The sequence below is a fragment of the Corythoichthys intestinalis genome, chromosome 6 (assembly GCF_030265065.1).
Source record: "Corythoichthys intestinalis isolate RoL2023-P3 chromosome 6, ASM3026506v1, whole genome shotgun sequence".
In the NCBI taxonomy this organism is placed as follows: Eukaryota; Metazoa; Chordata; class Actinopteri; order Syngnathiformes; family Syngnathidae; genus Corythoichthys; species Corythoichthys intestinalis.
The window spans coordinates 10,524,187-10,544,367 of record NC_080400.1 but is presented as its reverse complement, the minus strand read 5'-3'; the positions used below and the strand labels follow the sequence as shown (position 1 = coordinate 10,544,367).

General features: G+C 38.1%; 1 protein-coding gene across 4 annotated transcripts in view; it reads right to left on the bottom strand.

Annotated features, from left to right (window-relative positions):
* Positions 1–20,181, bottom strand: part of LOC130916983 (amyloid beta precursor like protein 2-like) — a 191,277-nt gene that overhangs the window by 40,143 nt on the left and 130,953 nt on the right. For all 4 annotated transcript variants that reach the window (XM_057837997.1, XM_057837999.1, XM_057837998.1 and 1 more), the window contains exons 5-9: positions 17,654–17,883; positions 13,171–13,373; positions 11,773–11,940; positions 5,757–5,890; positions 1,017–1,091 (exon numbers count right to left, since the gene is read on the bottom strand). In XM_057837997.1, coding sequence (XP_057693980.1) covers positions 1,017–1,091; positions 5,757–5,890; positions 11,773–11,940; positions 13,171–13,373; positions 17,654–17,883 — 810 coding nt within the window. The remainder of the gene's footprint in view (positions 1–1,016; positions 1,092–5,756; positions 5,891–11,772; positions 11,941–13,170; positions 13,374–17,653; positions 17,884–20,181) is intronic.

The following is a 20,181-nucleotide window of genomic DNA, read 5'->3' as shown; positions in this document are numbered from 1 at the left end:
TAAAATCATGGGTGCGCATTATAAACGGGTACATGGATGTTTAAAGTGGTAATTCCGATTTACGTGGAAATTCGGGTTACGTTGCCAGCACAGGATCGGAACTTTTCGTAACTCGGGGACTGCCTATTTGAAGAAGTGTCGAGAGTTAGATTGTCTTTTGTGTTGTTAACTCCAGTGTGCCTCTATCAGAGGTGAGTAAATGAAGCAAATTATATTGTTTGTATTTTTTGTTAATGTGAAATTACTACTTAGCACGGAGCGCTAACCTAGTTAGCGATTATGCTAATCAGTGTCTTAAGTGTCCGTTTGAGTTTTGGAGAAGCATATTAGCACTTGAGTTATTGTTACATAGTAAAGTTGTCTCATTTCTTTTTATAAAGAAACCACATACATAAACTTATACCTGTAACAGCTTTCAACACAAACTTCCCTTCAAACTGTAAATTGTCATACAAGAGAGGGTGCTTTGAAACTGGATTTGGATTGTATTTATGAACAACTGTTAAATAAATAAAACAGATTCATTCCAGTCTGCCTCCTCTTTATTTGAATTATTTAGTTTGTTTAAAGAAAATTAATGAGTCATTAACACAATATGCCTACAAGAAAAAAAAAAGTCAATCAGCAGCACTTTTTAAAATTTGAACGAACAGGACTTATGCCTGATTCGTGTATTGAGAAATTGTTTTTTCTCTGATGCTCACAACCTTTAAAAAAAAAAAAAAAAAAAAAAATTCAACAAGCTTCATGTACTTTAAACAGTACAGTTGTAGACAACAGTTAAGTCAGGTAGCTGTTATAAAAATTTTTTAATAAAATGGTCATCCATTTTGTCTTGTTACTTACAACGTGCCTAAAACAACTTCGAGTTAAATTGTGAAGGTAACTGTAAAAAATGACATGTATCTGATTAAACAATTATTAGTTGCAGCCCTAATTTAAAAATATAAATGGCCAAATAAAGAGCTGTTGTAAGATGTCATTTCTGACCCGAACACAGGGAGACGCTGACTGACCTGCACCAGGGTTTGCCTCTCAGCCTTGGGCAAGTTCTTGGCCTGGCTGTCAGCCTCTTCCCACTCCTTCCTTACCTGTGGCAGAAAATCCACCAATAGATGAGTTAGTGTTAAATCATGTATGGCAAGGCACTCTTACAGTTCTTATTATTTGCATGTTATAGCATGCTTATACTATAACATTGCATGTTTTTCAAAATATCATCCTCTCAAATTTCTTTCACATAAGACAATTATTTGCATGTTATAGCATGCTTATACTATAACATTGCATGTTTTTCAAAATATCATCCTCTCAAATTTCTTTCACATAAGACAGTTATTATTTGCATGTTATAGCATGCTTATACTATAACATTCCATGTTTTTTAAAACAATATCATCTCAAATTTCTTTCACATAACACTTTTGTCTTTTCCATGTCATACACTGCTTAAAAAAGGACTCACACAAAAATACACGCGGTCCCAGGCTTCAACTGGGACAGTGGGCTTTGGTCAGATGAGACCAAGATTGAGCTTTTTGGCAACAAACACTCTAAGTGGGTCTGGCGTGCCACGAAAGATGCGCATGCTGAAAAGCACCTCATACCCACTGTGGGGGTGGGCCAGTGATACTGTGGGGCTGTTTCGCTTCCAAAGGCCCAGGGAACCTTGTTAGGGTGTATGCCCCTAAACATATGGCCAAATCTACACAGAAATGGTTCACCAGACACAAAATCAAGCTCCTCCCATGGCCATCTCAGTTCCCAGATCTTGTTTTGTTGGCAAAAGGGGGTTGTACAAAGTATTAACACCAGGGGTGCTAATAATTGTGACACACATTATTTGATGTCAAACTATTTTTTCTTTATGTGGGATTTTTTCCATACTGAATGAATGCACTTGTATTGAAGGTTGGATTTTTCTCTTTTTCCAATAAGGTCCAATATTATTTGAATTAAAAAAAAATTATTAGAAGCTAAAAAACACATCTTTTTCAGGGGTGCCAATCATTATGGAGGGCACTGTAGGTAACTACACTGAGAAAAAAAAACCCCGTTGTTTAAAAAAAAATTTCAAACAAATTTGTAAGCAGTTACTCACAATAATGCTCATTATGTCAGGAACGCGGGCAGGCAGGTTGTGTGTGGACCCAAATGCAGGGAAGGGAGACGAGGCAGATTGACGGTGCAAAATGATTTAATTATGGCAAGCGAAAAACAAAGTACCAACAAATAATGACGAGATTCCAAAAAACACAGCGGGAAACAAAACTCAGGTTACTAACAAAAGGCTGGGTATCAAAACTTACTGAGGGGAACACAAGGGCTTGGAGAGACGCAAGAATGTTGACCAGAGCATGGACATGGACATGGACGTAGACAGACTTTGACAATGACGCAACAAGGAGTGAAAAGAAAATGGGAGCTCATATACACACACGCAGACAAGGGGTAACGAGACAAAGAGGGAACAGGTGAGCACAGGAGGATACCCTTGGAGAAGGCACATCAGGTGAAATCAATGGGCAATCACAGAGTCAAGTCACACTAGGAGAAAACCAACACAAAACCTAACACATTATTTGAGTATTTTTTTCACCAAATACTTTTTTACTTGTTTTCGAGTACATTTTTTGGATGACTACTTTCACTTTTACTTCTGTAACATTATTTTGAAGTAACACTACTCTTACTTGAGTACAATTTTTGGCTACTCTACCCACTTCTGATCATTATCATCATCGTTTTCAGTCAAGGAAGGGAGGCGCTGGAGTTTAATGTTTTATTGAAAAATGTTATGATACTGTATATGCATGTATACATGTACGAATCATTGTTTTCATTGATAAATATCTTATTGATGTAATGATTATTACATCTGCAGTAGGGATGTCCCGATCCAGGTTTTTGCACTTCGATCCGATACTGATACTGGCCCGATACCGATATGTGAGCATGTATTAAAGTTTAAAGTTATTTAGCCTCCTTACTTGTCGGACTCATGTTGAAAAGAGTTTTAGTACTCTTGATAACTACTAGCCAGCTGAATTAGGTGAGTTTGAATAACACACAATGGTTGGTAACAAAAAACTGACCTGTTTATTCAGTGATAAACACAAAACATGAACAACAAAAAGAAATGGTATATTCAGTCAGTAAAACGTGCAAATAATATTGTAAACCAGGGGTCCCCAAACTACGGCATACACCGTCATACCCGCCTCCACATTTGGTCTGGCCTCTTGAACAAAAAAAAAACAAAAACAAAAAAAAAACACAACCCCCCCCCCCCCCCCCCAATAGGGTTATTTATTTCCTGGCTTTTTTTCTGTGAAGAACCCAGAGAGGGTTATGTGGTTACTATCCATTTAATTAATAGTGTTATTATTATTTATTATATTATATTATATTATATTATATTATATTATATTATATTATATTATATTATATTATATTATATTATATTATTAGGGCTGTCAAACGAATAAAAAATTTAATCGCGTTAATCACAGCTTAAAAATGAATTAATCGTAATTAATCGCAATTCAAACCATCTATAAAATATGCCATATTTTTCTGTAAAATATTGTTGGAATGGAAAGATAAGACAGAAGACGGATATATATATTCAAAATAGTGTACATAAGTACTGTATTCGTTTATTATAACAATAAATCAACAAGATAGCAATAACATTATTAACTGTTAAAGCAATCCATGGATAGAAAGACTTGTAGTTCTTAAAAGATAAATGTTAGTACAAGTTATAGAAATTGTATATTAAAACCCCGCTTAATGTTTTCATTTTACATAAATTTGTAAAACTTTCAATCAAAAAATAAACTTGTAGCTCGCCATTGTTGATGTCAATAATTACACAATGGTGCTGAAACCGATAAAATCAGTCGCACCCAAGCGCCAGCAGAGGGCGACAAAACACCCAAAACCACAAGTAACAAGTGCACATGACACTGTGCTGTCATTTTAATCTGTTTGAGCGGGGCATGTGCGTTAAATGCGTAAAATATTTTAATATGGTTAATTTTAAAAAATTAATTACCGGCCGTTAACGCGATAATTTTGACAGGCCTATATATTATATTATATTGTATTATATTGTTATTACTATTATTTTTTATTTTATTTACTTTTGTTCCGTGAAGAATCCAGAAAGGGTTATTTGATTGTTGCTTTCTGAAAAACAATACATTTTTACATTTAGGCACTCCTGCAATCGTCACACCTTTTCTGTTGCAAACTGACCCCGGCCCCTCATCAGAGAAGGGAAAAGTAATGTTGCCCTCACAGGAAAAGGTTAGGGGAGCCCTGTTGTAAACTGTCTTAAAAAAGCAAAACACACAAACAACCTCAGTGGAAAATAAACTATTAACTCAGCATCTTTTGTCTTCTTTTGAACAACTGTACCAAGGCTTTAAAAAAATCAGTGCAAATAATACTATTTAAACCAAAAATGGCTTCTACTCCCAAATCTTCTCCACAATTTGTTGCTCCATCTAAAACTATTCTACACACTCCCTTCAGCTGTTTGCACTGGATTCAGTCCCAGCATGATAGTGAGATTTTTTTTTTTTTGACTCCCAGCATGATAGGGAGATTTTTTTTTTTTGACAAAGTATTTCAAAATGCTCAGTTGACAGCTGACATTTTTACCGATAAACTTTAAATTTACATTGCAGTCATAATGTAGAAGATGCCACGGAGGTGAATTGGGAGACGGTAATGCTAGTGTGCTGAAGGTGTGCTGTAAAATGTAAAATGCAGACCGGATTTTATGGAAACCAAAGCAAAAACTGGAATGGATTATGTATATGAGTGCGCTGGACAACCCGGACCGGATCTTCCAAAAAAAAAAAAAAAAAAAAAAAACCCCAAAAAAACTGGATCGGGAGTCTGGATCGGAATTTTTCCGTGTCGGCCAATCTGATACCGATGCGCATTTTTTTGCGCATATTGGCGGTTGATCCGATCCAAATATCGGATCGGGACAACCGTAATCTGCAGTGCTTAAATCCACTTTATAAAAATATACACATCCATATAAGGTTTTGTTTGTTTGTTTTTGTTTTGTTTTTAAATTATACTGGGTGGGGGGAGGAAAACATGTCTTATATGTATCTCTTTCAATCCTGTTAAATCTCAATAAATACATTGAACACACAAAAAAAAATGTAAATAGGCTCCGCCTCTATTTGGCGGATTTTCAATTTTCGCAGTCCCATTACCCGCGAAAAACGAGTAATCACTGTACTCCCTTTTCTTTGCATGACAAAAGTTTCATAATTTGTTTTACAATTTTTGCATATGCATTTTGAAACATTACTTTTTGTCATTTGTCTCATTTTTTGTCTTTCAGTATGTTAAGATTTCACAATTTTTCCTTGATATTTTCCATTTAATTTCTTATATTTGCTGAAAATTTCTAATCTTACTTCGCGATCCCACTATTCTTCTCTAATTTTGGTTTAATAATATTTTTCCCCAATACTTTTGTGTTACTTTTTGTTTCATTTACAATCATTCTCTATCACTTAGATCTTAAATGATTCTCAAATATATTTCTCCTATTACTATTTTCTAATATTTTTTTAATCAATATTATTGTTTCTAATGCATTTGTCTTGTTGGTATTTTTTCACCCTCTACCATGCTTACATTTCATGTGTATACAGTATTTTTTATGATGCTAATATTAGCATTTAGCCTTCAAAAAGTCGACACAAAATCCAAGTATTTACCCTCTCCATGCGGTTACGGTGCCTAATTTCCAGCTGCTCCTTGGCCTTCTGAAAGCGGCTGTGCTCCTTGTCGTCCGCCGGGGTCTCAAAGTAGATGTCCACATCGTCGGCGGGCTGAGGCGTCGGGGGCGTAGCTGCCAAAACAAAATGATCGTCAGTCCCGACAAACCAGGCGTGTTGACCAGTGGCGGATGCTGGTCTTTCAATGAGGTGAAGCTCAAAGTGTGTCCGCCTGTGAGTGCTTTGTGACGGTGGGGCACAGCGGCACCTGCTGCTGGGTGGGGAAAGAAACTAGAGTGCTAGAGGTCAAGCAGCTACAGTAATAATGTTAAAAAAAACAAACACCAGAAATAGGTTTGATTTTTCACTAGTTGTTTACAACAACAAACGTGTCGCTAGGATGTTTCTGAAAGTCTCTAGTTCAACTCAGAACAACGGAATGAAAATTGAAAAATGCCTCCTGCGGATGTTAATACGACAAGATTACTGATTTTTTTCATTTCGCTGTAAATAAAAAAGGGATTCGGGGTCAGACAAATCATCCAATCATCATGCAGAGAACCAGAGCGTTTGGACCAGCCGAGCCCCGTCCACTGCCCACAGGCCCCCAAAGACATGCCGCGTCCGATTGGCTTGATAAACCCAGCGTTCAGTGAATGTAACAAAGTAAAAGTGTTTCGATACTGTACTAAAGCACATTTAAGTACCGTACTTTACGTGAGTACAAATATGAAGTGGTACTTTTCACTTTTACTTCACTTCATTTTACAGCACGCATCTGTACTTTTTACTCCACTACTTTCCAAGTTGTCATCTGCATTATACGTTCTTTTTTTTTTTTTTTTTTTTGGTCTCATTGTGAATTGATAGTGTCAGTTTCATGCCTCCGGCGCAAACTCTTGAGAAGCACAGTGTCCACACTGTTTAAAGGACTGTGTAGTTGTGCAAATGAATGAAAACCAAGCCGCATCGTAACCTGTGAACAAGAAGCTAATTCTGAACAAAAGTTGAGCGCGTTATAGCGTATATTTAAACTAGTGCTGCAACAATTAATCGATTATCTTGAGGAATTCCATAAGGAAAAAGCTTCGAATCAAATTTTGCTACTTTGAGAATGTGTTTAATTCGAGTGACATTGTAATGGTTTGTTTTAAAAGTGCTGCATTTAGTTTTATTGGTTTGGTGGGATACACTGCCCTCTAGTGGCGATAGTAAATATGCCATAACTCGTCTAACATGGCTGAATCTAGTGGCTCCCTGTTAAGACCAACAGAAAGTATGTTTTTGTTTGCGCTAATACAGTGCCCTCCATAATTATTGGCATCCCTGAAAAAGATGTGTTTTTTAGCTTCTAATGTATTTTTTAAAATTCAAATAATATGGGACCTTAATGGAAAAAAGAGAAAAATCCAGTGCCTTCATTCAGTGGGGAAAAAATCCCACATAAAGAAAAAATGATTTGACATCAAAAAATGTGTGTCACAATTATTAGCACCCCTGGTGTTAATACTTTGTACAACCCCCTTTTGCCAAAAAAACAAGGTCTGGGGACTGAGATGGCCATGGGAGGAGCTTGATTTTGTGTTTGGTGAACCATTTGACCAAAACACACGGTCCCAGTTGAAGCCTGGGTCCGTGTGTATTTTTGTGTGAGACCAAGATTGAGCTTTGAGCAAGATTGAGGCATGCCACGAAAGATGCGCATGCTGAAAAGCACCTCATACCCACTGTGAAGTATGAGGGTGGGTCAGTGATGCTGTGGGGCTGTTTCACTTCCAAAGGCCCTGGGAACCTCGTTAGGGTGCATGGCATCATGAATGCTTTGAAATACCAGGACATTTTAAATCAAAATTTGTTGCCCTCTGCCCAAAAGCTGAAGATGGGTCGTCACTGGGTCTTTCAGCAAGACAATGACCCTAAACATATGGCCAAATCTACACAGAAATGGTTCACCAGACACAAACTCAAGCTTGTGAAACATTATAGGAGAAGATTAGGTGCTGTTTTGTTGGCAAAAGGGGGTCATACAGAGTATTAACACCAGGGGTGCTAATAATTGTGACACACATTATTTGATGTCAAATAATTTTTTTCTTTATGTGGGATTTTTTCCCCACTGAATGAATGCACTTGTATTGAAGGTTGGATTTTTCTCTTTTTTTCCATTAAGGTCCCATATTATTTGAATTAAAAAAAATTATTAGAAGCTAAAAAACACATCTTTTTCAGGGGTGCCAATAATTATGGAGGGCACTGTATTTTCATAACATTTGTGAGATGTCGAATGTCAACTAGTTGAATGACACTTTTATATCTTGAGGGGGTCTGTATCGCCCGCACTAATTAACTTTGAGGAGGGTGGCAGGAACCCTGTCACACAAAAAAAGCTACGACTGTGCTGACTGCTTTATAGCATACGTCACTTCCCCCTTCCTTCATTCATTATAACTTTAATATGAAATAAATTTAAAATGTATTTAATATTTCGCGCAAATTCTGCAAAGATGGCAGAGCAACAAAAGTGGCAAAAAGTCTGAGGAGGAAAAATAGGAAAGCTACCATGATATACAGAATAAACATTGGTCCGGCTTTCACTCGCTGGCCCCCGCCCCCTCAACCAAATTCGCTGACCAGTTCGGGTGGGGTGGTTAGCAACACTAAGGCACACGGTTGCTAACCGTCATATGCTATTGTTTATCCACAACTGGATTCATTACTTTATTACTATTCATCTTTCATACAGCCGCTGGAAACAGAAATGTTGTTTAATCTATCTGCAGGCGACCTGATCAGTGTTGTCACTGTAATCTGATTACTTTCGTTCAGTAACGAGTAATCTAACGCGTTCATTTTTCAAAACCATTAATCTGATTAAAGTTTATTTCCTTAGTGTCTGTGCGTTACTATTTTGTTTTTTCCTCATGATGTGTGTAGAATAAAGAATACTGTAGTCATGTATCAAGAGAATCTGAATAGAAAATATTGCTCTTGAGTTTGGCAGTGACATCGGATGTCACGTTTTCTCATCGGGGGAAAAAAAACGGGTCACGTGTATTACCATGCTATGAGCGCTGTTGGCAGTCAACAAACAACTGGCTTACCTCTCAGGATGCTAACAGTGGAAGACGTAGGAGAAGAAGCACCAACGGCTGCATTTGCTTATTGGACATACAGCCATGACTTCACATTTCTCTCCAATAAAGATGACCAAAAATATCTCCGTGCGTCGTAAACTGTGTGCTGGCTCAAAAGGGCAGTTGACCGCTAATAACTCTACATCTAATTCAAGGTACCACTTGTAATTACAGCACAACGTGACAAAAATCGAAACAAAGCCATCAGATAACGAGACAGCCAGCACTTTTACAGTTTGTAACCAGCCTTTACGTACATTTTATAGTTATAGTTTGTAACCATAGGCGGAGTGTGACTTTGTTTGTGTGTGTGTGGGGGTGGGGGGGGTAAGGGCGAGTCAAAAGTCAAAAGTTTGGACACGCCTCATCATTTGTGCTTTTTATATATTTTCACTACTATTGTAAATTCTCACTGAAAATATCAAAACTATGAATGAACATGAGGAATGATGTACTTGAAAACAGGTTTTTATTAGTGTTGCACCGATACCATTTTTTGGGCCCGATACCGATACAGATACCTGGCATCGGCCTGGTATGATACCTAGTATCAGCCGATACCGATACCATTCCGATACCAATCTGTTAGCAAAAAAATAAAAATACACACACACACACATATATATATATATATATATATATATATATATATATACACACAGTGGGGAGAACAAGTATTTGATACACTGCCAATGGGTTTTCCTTTTGTAAGTGTATCAAATACTTGTTCTCCCCACTGTACATATATATGTGTGTGTGTGTACGTATAAGGGATGCAACGATACAGTTAAGTCATGGTTTGGTACGATTTTCGATACAATTCAATACATCTAATGCTCTGAAACAGAAAATACAACTGTTATTATTATTATTATTTTTATTTGCTAACAAGCAAAAATAACATCATATAAAAAAGCATTTTAGTGCATAATATTTATGTGCTTACTTCTTACTGATCTGAAGAAATTTTGTATATAAGTGCTGAGAACAATCTTTACTGTTTGTAAAGTGGGGCACACTGTTGATTGCTGCAGCTCTCTTAGCAGCTATATTTACCATATAAGCAAAACATCCTATTTGTGGTCCGAGTCCATCTGTAACATGAACTGAATTAATAGTATTTGCAGCATTATCTATAGTCACTGGTATGGATTGATTTGGCCTGCTTAACTTCCATTCAGTCATGGCGGTTTCTAATTCATCAATGTAGTATATTATATGGACTACGCGTCGCTCTGGGCTCACGCAGCTAATGGCATGGGATCTAATGTAGCACATCTAGGTTGCTATTTGATGATATCTAGTGTGTGCGCGCGAGAGTTAGCATGGGATCTAACATAGGACATCTAGGTTGCTATTTGATTATATCTAGTGTGCGCGCTGCGCCGCTTGAGTGTTTTCTGGCCACAAAAGTCACTTCTGCTCATTGCTGCACAACACATATGACAATCGACTTTCATAAACAGGACGATTTTGAAGTACGGTGCTCTTAATTTGCCACTCATTGTTCATCATGAAACCATGAGTTTGCTTAGTCTCCCACGGTTTTAACCTTTCTGATCCCATCGGCGTTATAATAGCAGGTGTTAGCTTACGCATGCTAATCGTTTGTGAATGCCATGTTAGATGAGCAGCGTAACATCGCGGATATGCGTTGTACTTTACATCCTTAAAATTGAAGACGAAGGAGTTAATTTCGTTTGGTACTTTCGAGACAATGACATACAGATGTCATGCATCGGGATTTGGGAAGTTAGCTCACGTAGGGAGGACAGTGCATTTGCGTTCAAATGATGCCAGTAGATGGTATCGGCGCCCTAAATGTTGGTACTCGTCGATACCGATACCACCAATTCGGGCCGGATCGGCGCCCCCTGCCGATACTGGTATCGGTATCGGTGCAACTTTAGTTTTTATATTCTACATTCTTCAAAGTATCCACCCTTGAGGTGTCTCCAAACTTTTGGCCTATACTGCATGCATTACGAAATACTTTGTAGGCTTCTTGTTCATTTCATTAGTTTTTGTTGTTTGTTTTATTGCTTTACAACTTTTATAGACAGCATTTTAACGGCTAGGTCTTTATTTTACAGGGGGAGTTCAGAATTTTTGACATTAGGCTTAATCTTCCAGTTAGCGGGGGTTTAATTAGTCGTTGGAGTTGTTTTGAAGAAATTCCGTGCAGTTTGTCAGTTATTTGTTCGTTTCAGGGCTCCAGAGTGGCTGAGCTAGCGCAAGTCAATGGTGGTTGAAATCAACTCCATCGACTAACTAAACTCCTGCTAACTCGAAGATAAAGCCTTATCTGAAAAATTCAATTACATGCGATGACATTTTTCTGTTGATGCAGCATAGGGAGAAAAATTGGGAAAGTAACTGACAAATTACTTTTAACGTAACTTAGTTACTTTGATAACAAAGTAATCAGTAAAGTAACTAGATTACTTTTTTGAGGAGTAATCAGTAATTAAATTACTTTTTCAAGTAATCTGTGACAACAGTGCTGAAGAATGATTTTTGATTAATTATTTTTATGACTGCGGTTGTGCACTGCTCCTCATGGGAAACGATATTTTCCTTAGGCAAAACACTACCTTTTTTGTCCACCGGCGTCGCTAAAATCAACCAAAACTGAAAAGTTACCAAGCGTTACTTTAAATGTTTGTAATTCGATGACCCGATTATTCGAACTAACTAATTGATAGATAAATCGATTACATAATAATTGATAACTGCATCCCCAATTTTGTCAATGACATGTACATAACATACATACATAAAACACGTTGACATTTTGGGGGAAGCTGAGCTTCCCTTGCAGTCTAGAGCAATCGCCTCTGGTGTTGAATCCAAGCGGAGATGACAAGCTTTCTTCTACTTACCTAGTCGCTTGCACACGGCCATGCAGTACTCCTCCGAGTCAAAGTTGTTGCGATTTCCGGCGCAGCCTCCGTAGATGAAGAGCACACACTTCCTCTGGCTCATGTCAAAGTGCCAGCGGGGCATGGAGGCCCTGCAGGGACCTGTTTCAGCCTCCAGAGTGCACACAGCTGCAGGGGGTGCCGATAAAGAGTAGTTATTCGTGGAGTATTTGGAAATTTGTCCCTATTTTATGGGCTAAAAATAATGGTAAAATGCTGCTATATGTGTACTAAAAGCCAATAATTGAGTAGAAAATACTACTTTGCTGGCAATGAATTTCTCGTTTTTAGTTACAAAATACAAATTTGTGACTGAAAAATGCTAAATTGTGGATACAGTATACTAGTTAGCAAACGAGATGTTATTTTGTGATCACAAAAATTCTAATTCGAGGCCACGAAATAGTAATTTGTGCCTAGAAAATATGCCTAATGTGAAATACTAATTTGCATCCGAGATGCTAATTTGTGACAATAACAAAAAATTGAGCGGGAGCACAAAATACTTATTTGTGGTTGAAAATAGCTATAATGTGCTAAAAAAAAATGCAAGATTGTGGATATTAAAATGCTCATTTGTTACGACAAAATACTAATTTAGGGACCAAAATTCTCATCAATTTGTGATTGAAAAAAAAAAAAACTAAATTGTTGATACAGGACACAAATTAGCAACCAAATTGTTATTATGCGATCAAAAAAAAATTCAAATTTAAGGCAACAACATATTTAATTTGTGGCCACAAAATAGATGTAACATGAAATGCTAATTTGTTTGTTTCATTCAGATCACAAAATGAAAATTCATGACTACAAAAAAACTCAAATGTGACCACAAAAATATTTACTTGTGGTCAAAAATTGGTATACTGTGCTCAAATAGCAATTCTGTGGACATAGAAATGCTTATTTATGACTACAAAATACTAAAGTGTGTCCACAAAATTAATATTTTATGTGCTCATAAGTATATACCATCAAAACGGGCATGACATTAAAAAAAAACAAAAAACAAGTGAACAAGAGGACTATCTCTTGTACAGTTCCTGAGTGTTTTGAAAATTTGCTTTGAAATAAAATGTATTCTTCTTCTTATTATTAAACAAAAATTTGTTTCCGCATAAGTCATACCATGTGCACGAATTATTAATTTGAGACAAAAACGTGTCTAATTTTAGCCATAAAATAAAACATTAAGTACTACACATTACATAAACCGTGTGCATAAATGAAAACAATATGAACAATTAGATGCAACAATAGCAAAAAAATGCCAAAAACCCTTGGAATTCTGCCCGGTAATAAGCGACAAGCCCAGAAATGAATAATTCTAATTGGACGGAAATTAAAACAAAAAACCTTTGACTTCTTGCAGACTTTTGTCCTGGTCTTCCCGGCTGTCTGACATCCTGCTACTGTCTCTCTTGTCTTCCTCTTCATCTATCTCCTCGTCCTCGTAGACATAGTGATCGTAATCGTCATCATCCTCGTCCTCTTCGACCTCGCCCTCCTCATCATGCGGCTCCTCCTTCTGCGTGGGTTTCTCTTCAGCTGCAGTGTCACTACGATAAAACCAGTAAAAAATATAATTATGATTTTTTTTTTTTTTTTACCTGTCCTGTTCAGCTGCTTTGACACGGAGAATAGGAATCTGAGTGTCCTTATTGTCGGAACAGTTTTAAAGTATCACATGGGAGTTTGATATACTCCCATTGTGGTTGTTCATGATGTTTTATTCATTAGGAGAAAGCAGTGAACAGGAAAGGTTATGGGAGGACAGAAAAGAAGAAATCGGACAGAAGAGGAGAAAAACAAACAACAAGAAATACATTATTACACGCCTATGCTACCTATGAACATAGTGGTGCTATTGTTAGCTAATTATATTTAACCGTGGACAACATGTGGGACCTGATAACCGAGGAGAAAGAGGAGCGAAGGTGAATCAAAAGGAGACGTGATTCGGCGGGGTGGACCGTACACAATTCAGGAATTTGAGATAACCCAATGTTATGTAAATCACCTGTTAAGTGTGGATATATTGATATCCTATTCTATGCTATGTGATCGCTAATCCTAGCACCGAAAATCTCTCTACCTGAGTGTGTCTAATTACATTGTGCGATCCGGCACAAAAATTGTGGTATCGGTATCGGCGAGTACCAACAAATAGGGTGCCGATACCATTCACTGGTCCAGTATTATAACACTTGACCGCAGCCTTCTTTCTCCTCATGTGTGTGATCACATGTGACCAATTTGCATACCAAGCAGATATTGACCTGCTGTAGACCAATGAGAGTGGGCCAATAGCTGCTCTTAACTAACGCCGAGGCAGCTTCTTCATATGGAGGAAAAAACAAACTAGTACCCCTTTCCCACTGGCCAAAAAACCCGTGTCAACCCGCTAACAATCGGCTTTTGGTGGCAGTGGGAAAGGTGCAGCGACCCGCCTCGACCCGTGTCAATCAAACTGCCAAGCGACCCGCGTTAAAATCACCTCGGCTCTGATCGCCATGCAGTGTGAAAGCAAAACCCCGGGTCAACAGTCAACACCCTAATCTACGTGGTGATGTAGGCTAGTACGTGATGCGTCACAACAAAAAACAAAAACCATGTGCTCTAGCCCTGATCCACATACGGCGAACAGTCGGTGTAGCAGCGTTAGCAATAGCCATAACAGACGAAACAAAGGCTCTTCTCCTCCACCTGTGACGTACACGACTCCTTTCAATTTCAAACCAAAATTTACGTCGCCTACGTTGCCTCAGCACAAGCACAGTGTTGATCCTTTGCTGCATTTCGACCATTTTTCGGGCAGTGAACCGCATGAAAACAGAGAACTCAAACGGAAAGGAGGCTTCCATGTTGCTTTGCACTGTTAACTTCCTTGAACTGAATGAATTCGGTCGCACTTGTCGAAGCGCATCTTAGCGTGGGGACGTCACGCACCTTACGCACGGCTGAGGCGGGATGGGGGTTAGATGGGTGAAAAAAAAAAAGACACGGCTTTTTTCGTCAGTGGGAAAGGTGCCAAATGCCAATTGCTAGTGGGATGCATTGGCTTGGAAAAACGCGCGTTGACCCACTAGTTTCAGTGGGAAAGGGGTATAGGAGAAGTAAATGGTGGCGGTCTGCAAATATTTCAGCGAGAAACTCCGTCAAGTACAATGGCTCCATGCAAGATTAGCGGCCTGAAAGTTTGGAGATGTGGAGTTAAATCAGCCAGTTTCATTACCTCGAACCTGATAAAACATTTGAAGACGCTTTTCAACCGAAGTCTCCCAACTTTCCCTGCTTCGCCTGACAGCCCACTGGAAAGCGTAGTACTTCATACGAATGAATTAAAGGGATCACACACACCGACCAAGCTACTGCAGGAGCAATAGAGAATGTGCTGCTCAACTGGTCAAAGGTACTTTACTTTCCTTGTCTTTTTCTGAAAAAGAAATGCCGCAGTAATTTGAGACCTGTTTCAAAAGTGGTGTAGAAGTAGGCAAAGTAAGCTAAGCTAAGTGGCTAAATTGTGTACGGAGGTGTGTAGGTGTGTGTGGGTGTGTGAGAGAATCTCACTCGTACTCCGCTATAAATATGAAGTTGAGTTATGTTGCTGCTGGTGCACAGAAAGGGAGGCTGATAGAGAGACAGGATGCTGTGGTCCATTATTATTTTACTATTAGACATAATTTCGTGAAAGTTGCACTGTGTGGCCTTTGAGAGCTAAAACTGAGTGTTTAAAAAAGTTTATTCAATTTATTCAGAGTTTATTATTATTAATGTATTTTTATTTTCTTACTGTTGGGCTAGTATAATACATGTTTTAATTTCACAAATTTAGCACTATTTTGGCCTTTGAGAGCCAAAGGTTTATTCAACTATTGTCCACCGATACAAGGTATGCAATAAAAAATTCTCTTGGATTCACTTTGTATTAGTCTTTTTCCTATTTTACAAGGGTAAGCAGAAGCCTGACAAAGCCATGATAGCAATGATTTCACATCCAACTATGTAGCTCTTCATATACTATAGTGTTTATATAAATATATACAGTGCCTTGCAAAAGTATTCGGCCCCCTTGAATCTTGCAACCTTTCGCCACATTTCAGGCTTCAAAAATAAAGATATGAAATTTAATTTTTTTGTCAAGAATCAACAACAAGTGGGACACAATCGTGAAGTGGAACAACATTTATTGGATAATTTAAACTTTTTTAACAAATAAAAAACTGAAAAGTGGGGCGTGCAATATTATTCGGCCCCTTTACTTTCAGTGCAGCAAACTCACTCCAGAAGTTCAGTGAGGATCTCTGAATGATCCAATGTTGTCCTAAATGACCAATGATGATAAATAGAATCCACCTGTGTGTAATCAAGTCTCCGTATAAACGCACCTGCTCTGTGATAGTCTCAGGGTTCTGTTTAAAGTGCAGAGAGCATTATGAAAACCAAGGAACACACCAGGCAGGTCCGAGATACTGTTGTGGAGAAGTTTAAAGCCGGATTTGGATACAAAAAGATTTCCCAAGCTTTAAACATCTCAAGGAGCACTGTGCAAGCCATCATATTGAAATGGAAGGAGCATCAGACCACTGCAAATCTACCAAGACCCGGCCGTCCTTCCAAACTTTCTTCTCAAACAAGGAGAAAACTGATCAGAGATGCAGCCAAGAGGCCCATGACACTCTGGATGAACTGCAGAGATCTACAGCTGAGGTGGGAGAGTCTGTCCATAGGACAACAATCAGTCGTACACTGCACAAATCTGGCCTTTATGGAAGAGTGGCAAGAAGAAAGCCATTTCTCAAAGATATCCATAAAAAGTCTCGTTTAAAGTTTACCACAAGCCACCTGGGAAACACACCGAACATGTGGAAGAAGGTGCTCTGGTCAGATGAAACCAAAATTGAACTTTTTGGCCACAATGCAAAACGATATGTTTGGCGTAAAAGCAACACAGCTCATCGCCCTGAACACACCATCCCCACTGTCAAACATGGTGGTGGCAGCATCATGGTTTGGGCCTGCTTTTCTTCAGCAGGGACAGGGAAGATGGTTAAAATTGACGGGAAGATGGATGCAGCCAAATACAGGAACATCCTGGAAGAAAAACCTGTTGGTATCTGCACAAGACCTGAGACTGGGACAGAGATTTATCTTCCAACAGGACAATGATCCAAAACATAAAGCCAAATCTACAATGGAATGGTTAAAAAATAAACGTATGCAGGTGTTAGAATGGCCAAGTCAAAGTCCAGACCTGAATCCAATCGAGAATCTGTGGAAAGGGCTGAAGACTGCTGTTCACAAACACTCTCCATCCAACCTCACTGAGCTCGAGCTGTTTTGCAAGGAAGAATGGGCAAGAATGTCAGTCTCTCGATGTGCAAAACTGATAGAAACATACCCCAAGCGACTTGCAGCTGTAATTGGAGCAAAAGCTGGCGCTACAAAGTATTAACGCAAGGGGGCCGAATAATATTGCACGCCCCACTTTTCAGTTTTTTATTTGTTAAAAAAAGTTTAAATTATCCAATAAATTTTGTTCCACTTCACGATTGTGTCCCACTTGTTGTTGATTCTTGACAAAAAATAAAAATTTTATATCTTTATATTTGAAGCCTGAAATGTGGCGAAAGGTTGCAAGGTTCAAAGGGGCCGAATACTTTTGCAAGGCACTGTATGTATTTCAAACGGAGTGGTATTGGTATCACCCGATACTGCACAGCCAGGTATCGGGGCCATAAAATGGTATCAGTGCAACACTACCCCGAATCCCCCATCTCAGTAAAAAATACATATATTACCGCAATTTTTTCTTTCTTATAAAAGTTGTTTAGCTAACCTGTCTTCGAGCACATCTTCATCTTCATCCAGGTCGTCTTCACCAATCTCCTCGTCCTCAATGTCTTCTTCCTCCTCCTCCTCTACCTCCTCTCGGTCTCGTGCTGAGTCGTCCGCTTCCTCAGCGCGCGAGGCGGGGCAGCAGACAAACTCGGTGCCGTGGAACTTGTCGGTTCCGCACGGAAGGAGCATGCCGTAGCTGTGCAGCACTGTTGAGCTTTTGACGCACGCCTGACGAGGAAGTAAAAAGCGTGATGAGGGACGTCCTATCTATTTTGACTGGGAGAGAAAATCCGTCATGGACCATGATCTTTAAAACTTTTATAGTGCAGTACATGTTCGTGCTAGACAGAACATTTCATCAAAATGAGATATTTGCAAGCATCACCCGTGTTTTGCGAGTAAAGGGACATTTAGTGACCGTCTTGCATTATTAATTTTAGAAACATCCTAACATCCAGTTTATCCTATAGAGATAATTAGTTTACATTTATGATTAAGGGTGGGAACCTCTGGGTATCTCACGATACGATACGCGATACAAGGCTCAGGATAACGATCTCACGATATGGCGATAAAATTATCGATACATTGGTCAGGAAATAATTGTAGGATATTCTATGAAACAACGAATGAACAGAAAAAAAAAGCTATTTCCATCCTTGTGCTGTGAATTGGAATAAGTTTAATCACTAGTAGCTGTCTAATCCATCTGAACTTCAGGCGAATTTGACGTCTATGACCATCAGTGGCAGTCAATGCCAGGCAATTAGTTTATTTTGAGCATAGGCGGAGTTTGACTTTTGGGGCAGGGGGGGCACAACATGTTGATGACCCTCAAATGCAGTGTCAGCAATAAAATTAACTTACACAAATATTTATAATAATAAGGTGACAATGAGCGTTTTTTGTTTCCCATCATTCTTGAGGGGAATTCTAAATCACGGTGTTTAGGCAATACTTTTCGCCAAGATCGTCATCCATTTAATATCGTACGCACGCCAGTGTCGTGCCAATGTAGTTACCCCAGTCAAAAATTTTATCCCCTGGGCGGAGCCATATGGAGGTACATTTGTGTCTTTATTATTCAATCAAAAAAAAAAACCAGTTGCTTCAATTAAAAAAAAAAAAAAGGTTGTTGCCATCAAAAAAAAATGCAAAAATAAATTTGAAACTCAAAATAATGCATGTGAAAACTATTTTTCTTTGATTGATTTTTTTTTTTTTTTAATTTTTTTTTTTTTATTGGAGTCACGTTTTTTTTTTTTTATTGAACCAACTTTTTTGATTGAAGTTAATTTGTGTTTGGGCCACATTTTGGCGAGGATGTTTTTGTCATTGCTTCAAAAAAAGATATATTTTCAAAAAGAAAAATCACTTCAATCATAAAAAAAAAAAAAAAAAAGATAGAAAACGTTTTTGAATGCGAAAAAATATTTGAAATTGAAAAATTTGCATGTGAACACTTAATTTTTCATTGAAAAAAGTTTACTTTGATTGAAGCAATCTTTTTTGTGTTCGGGCCATATTGTAGGTAGGACATTTGTGTCGAAATCAGTCAATCCCCAAAAAAGTTGCTGCCGTCAAAAAAATTTCATGCAATGACACATTTTTATAATCATACACTGCCCAATGGTGGCAGCGTTGGGTCTGGCGGGACTGTATGACTGACGAGCAGACTCATATAAAGAACAGCTGTGCTCTGGTTTGACCCACATAAGGCTGTAAGTTGTTTCAGCTAATATGTGTTGTAATTAAGTTTAGAGCTACAGTTTGTGTTTTTTGTGAGCGATTTGCTGTGAGAATTGTAAATAAGTTAGCATTCTTAGCATTTAAGATAGTGGACTTTTGTTAGGCAAATTAGGCTAATGTAATCTACTAAATTTACATATTGATCAGACTAGATGGACAATTGTTTTGAGCCAAGTGTTTTCTTGTTAAAATACGTGTCATTTTGAACAAAAGTGTATTTTTGTGTGTGACGGCTTTACAAATTGTCAAAGGTGAAGGAAGTCAAAAGCTTTAAAAAGCACATTAGCCCTTTTTGCTGTCTGTACAGTACACTAGTATATGTCATGTTTAGTGAGGATAGAACAAGTTGTGTTGGTAAAGTAAAAAATAAGATACTGTGAGATACAATAATGTGCTGTTTATCTATCTATCTATCTATCTATCTATCTATCTATCTATCTATCTATCTATCTATCTATCTATCTATCTATCTATCTATCTATCTATCTATCTATCTATCTATCTATCTATCTATCTATCTATCTATCTATCTATCTATCTATCTATCTATCTATCTATCTATCTACAGTTGTGGTCAAAAGTTTACATACACTTGTGAAGAACCTAATGTCATGGCTCTCTTGAGTTTCCAGTTATTTCTACAACTCTGATTTTTCTCCGATAGAGTGATTGGAACAGATACTTCTTTGTCACAAAAACATTTATGAAGTTTGGTTCTTTTATGACTTTATTATGGGTTAACAGAAAAAGTGATCAAATCTGCTGGGTCAAAAATAT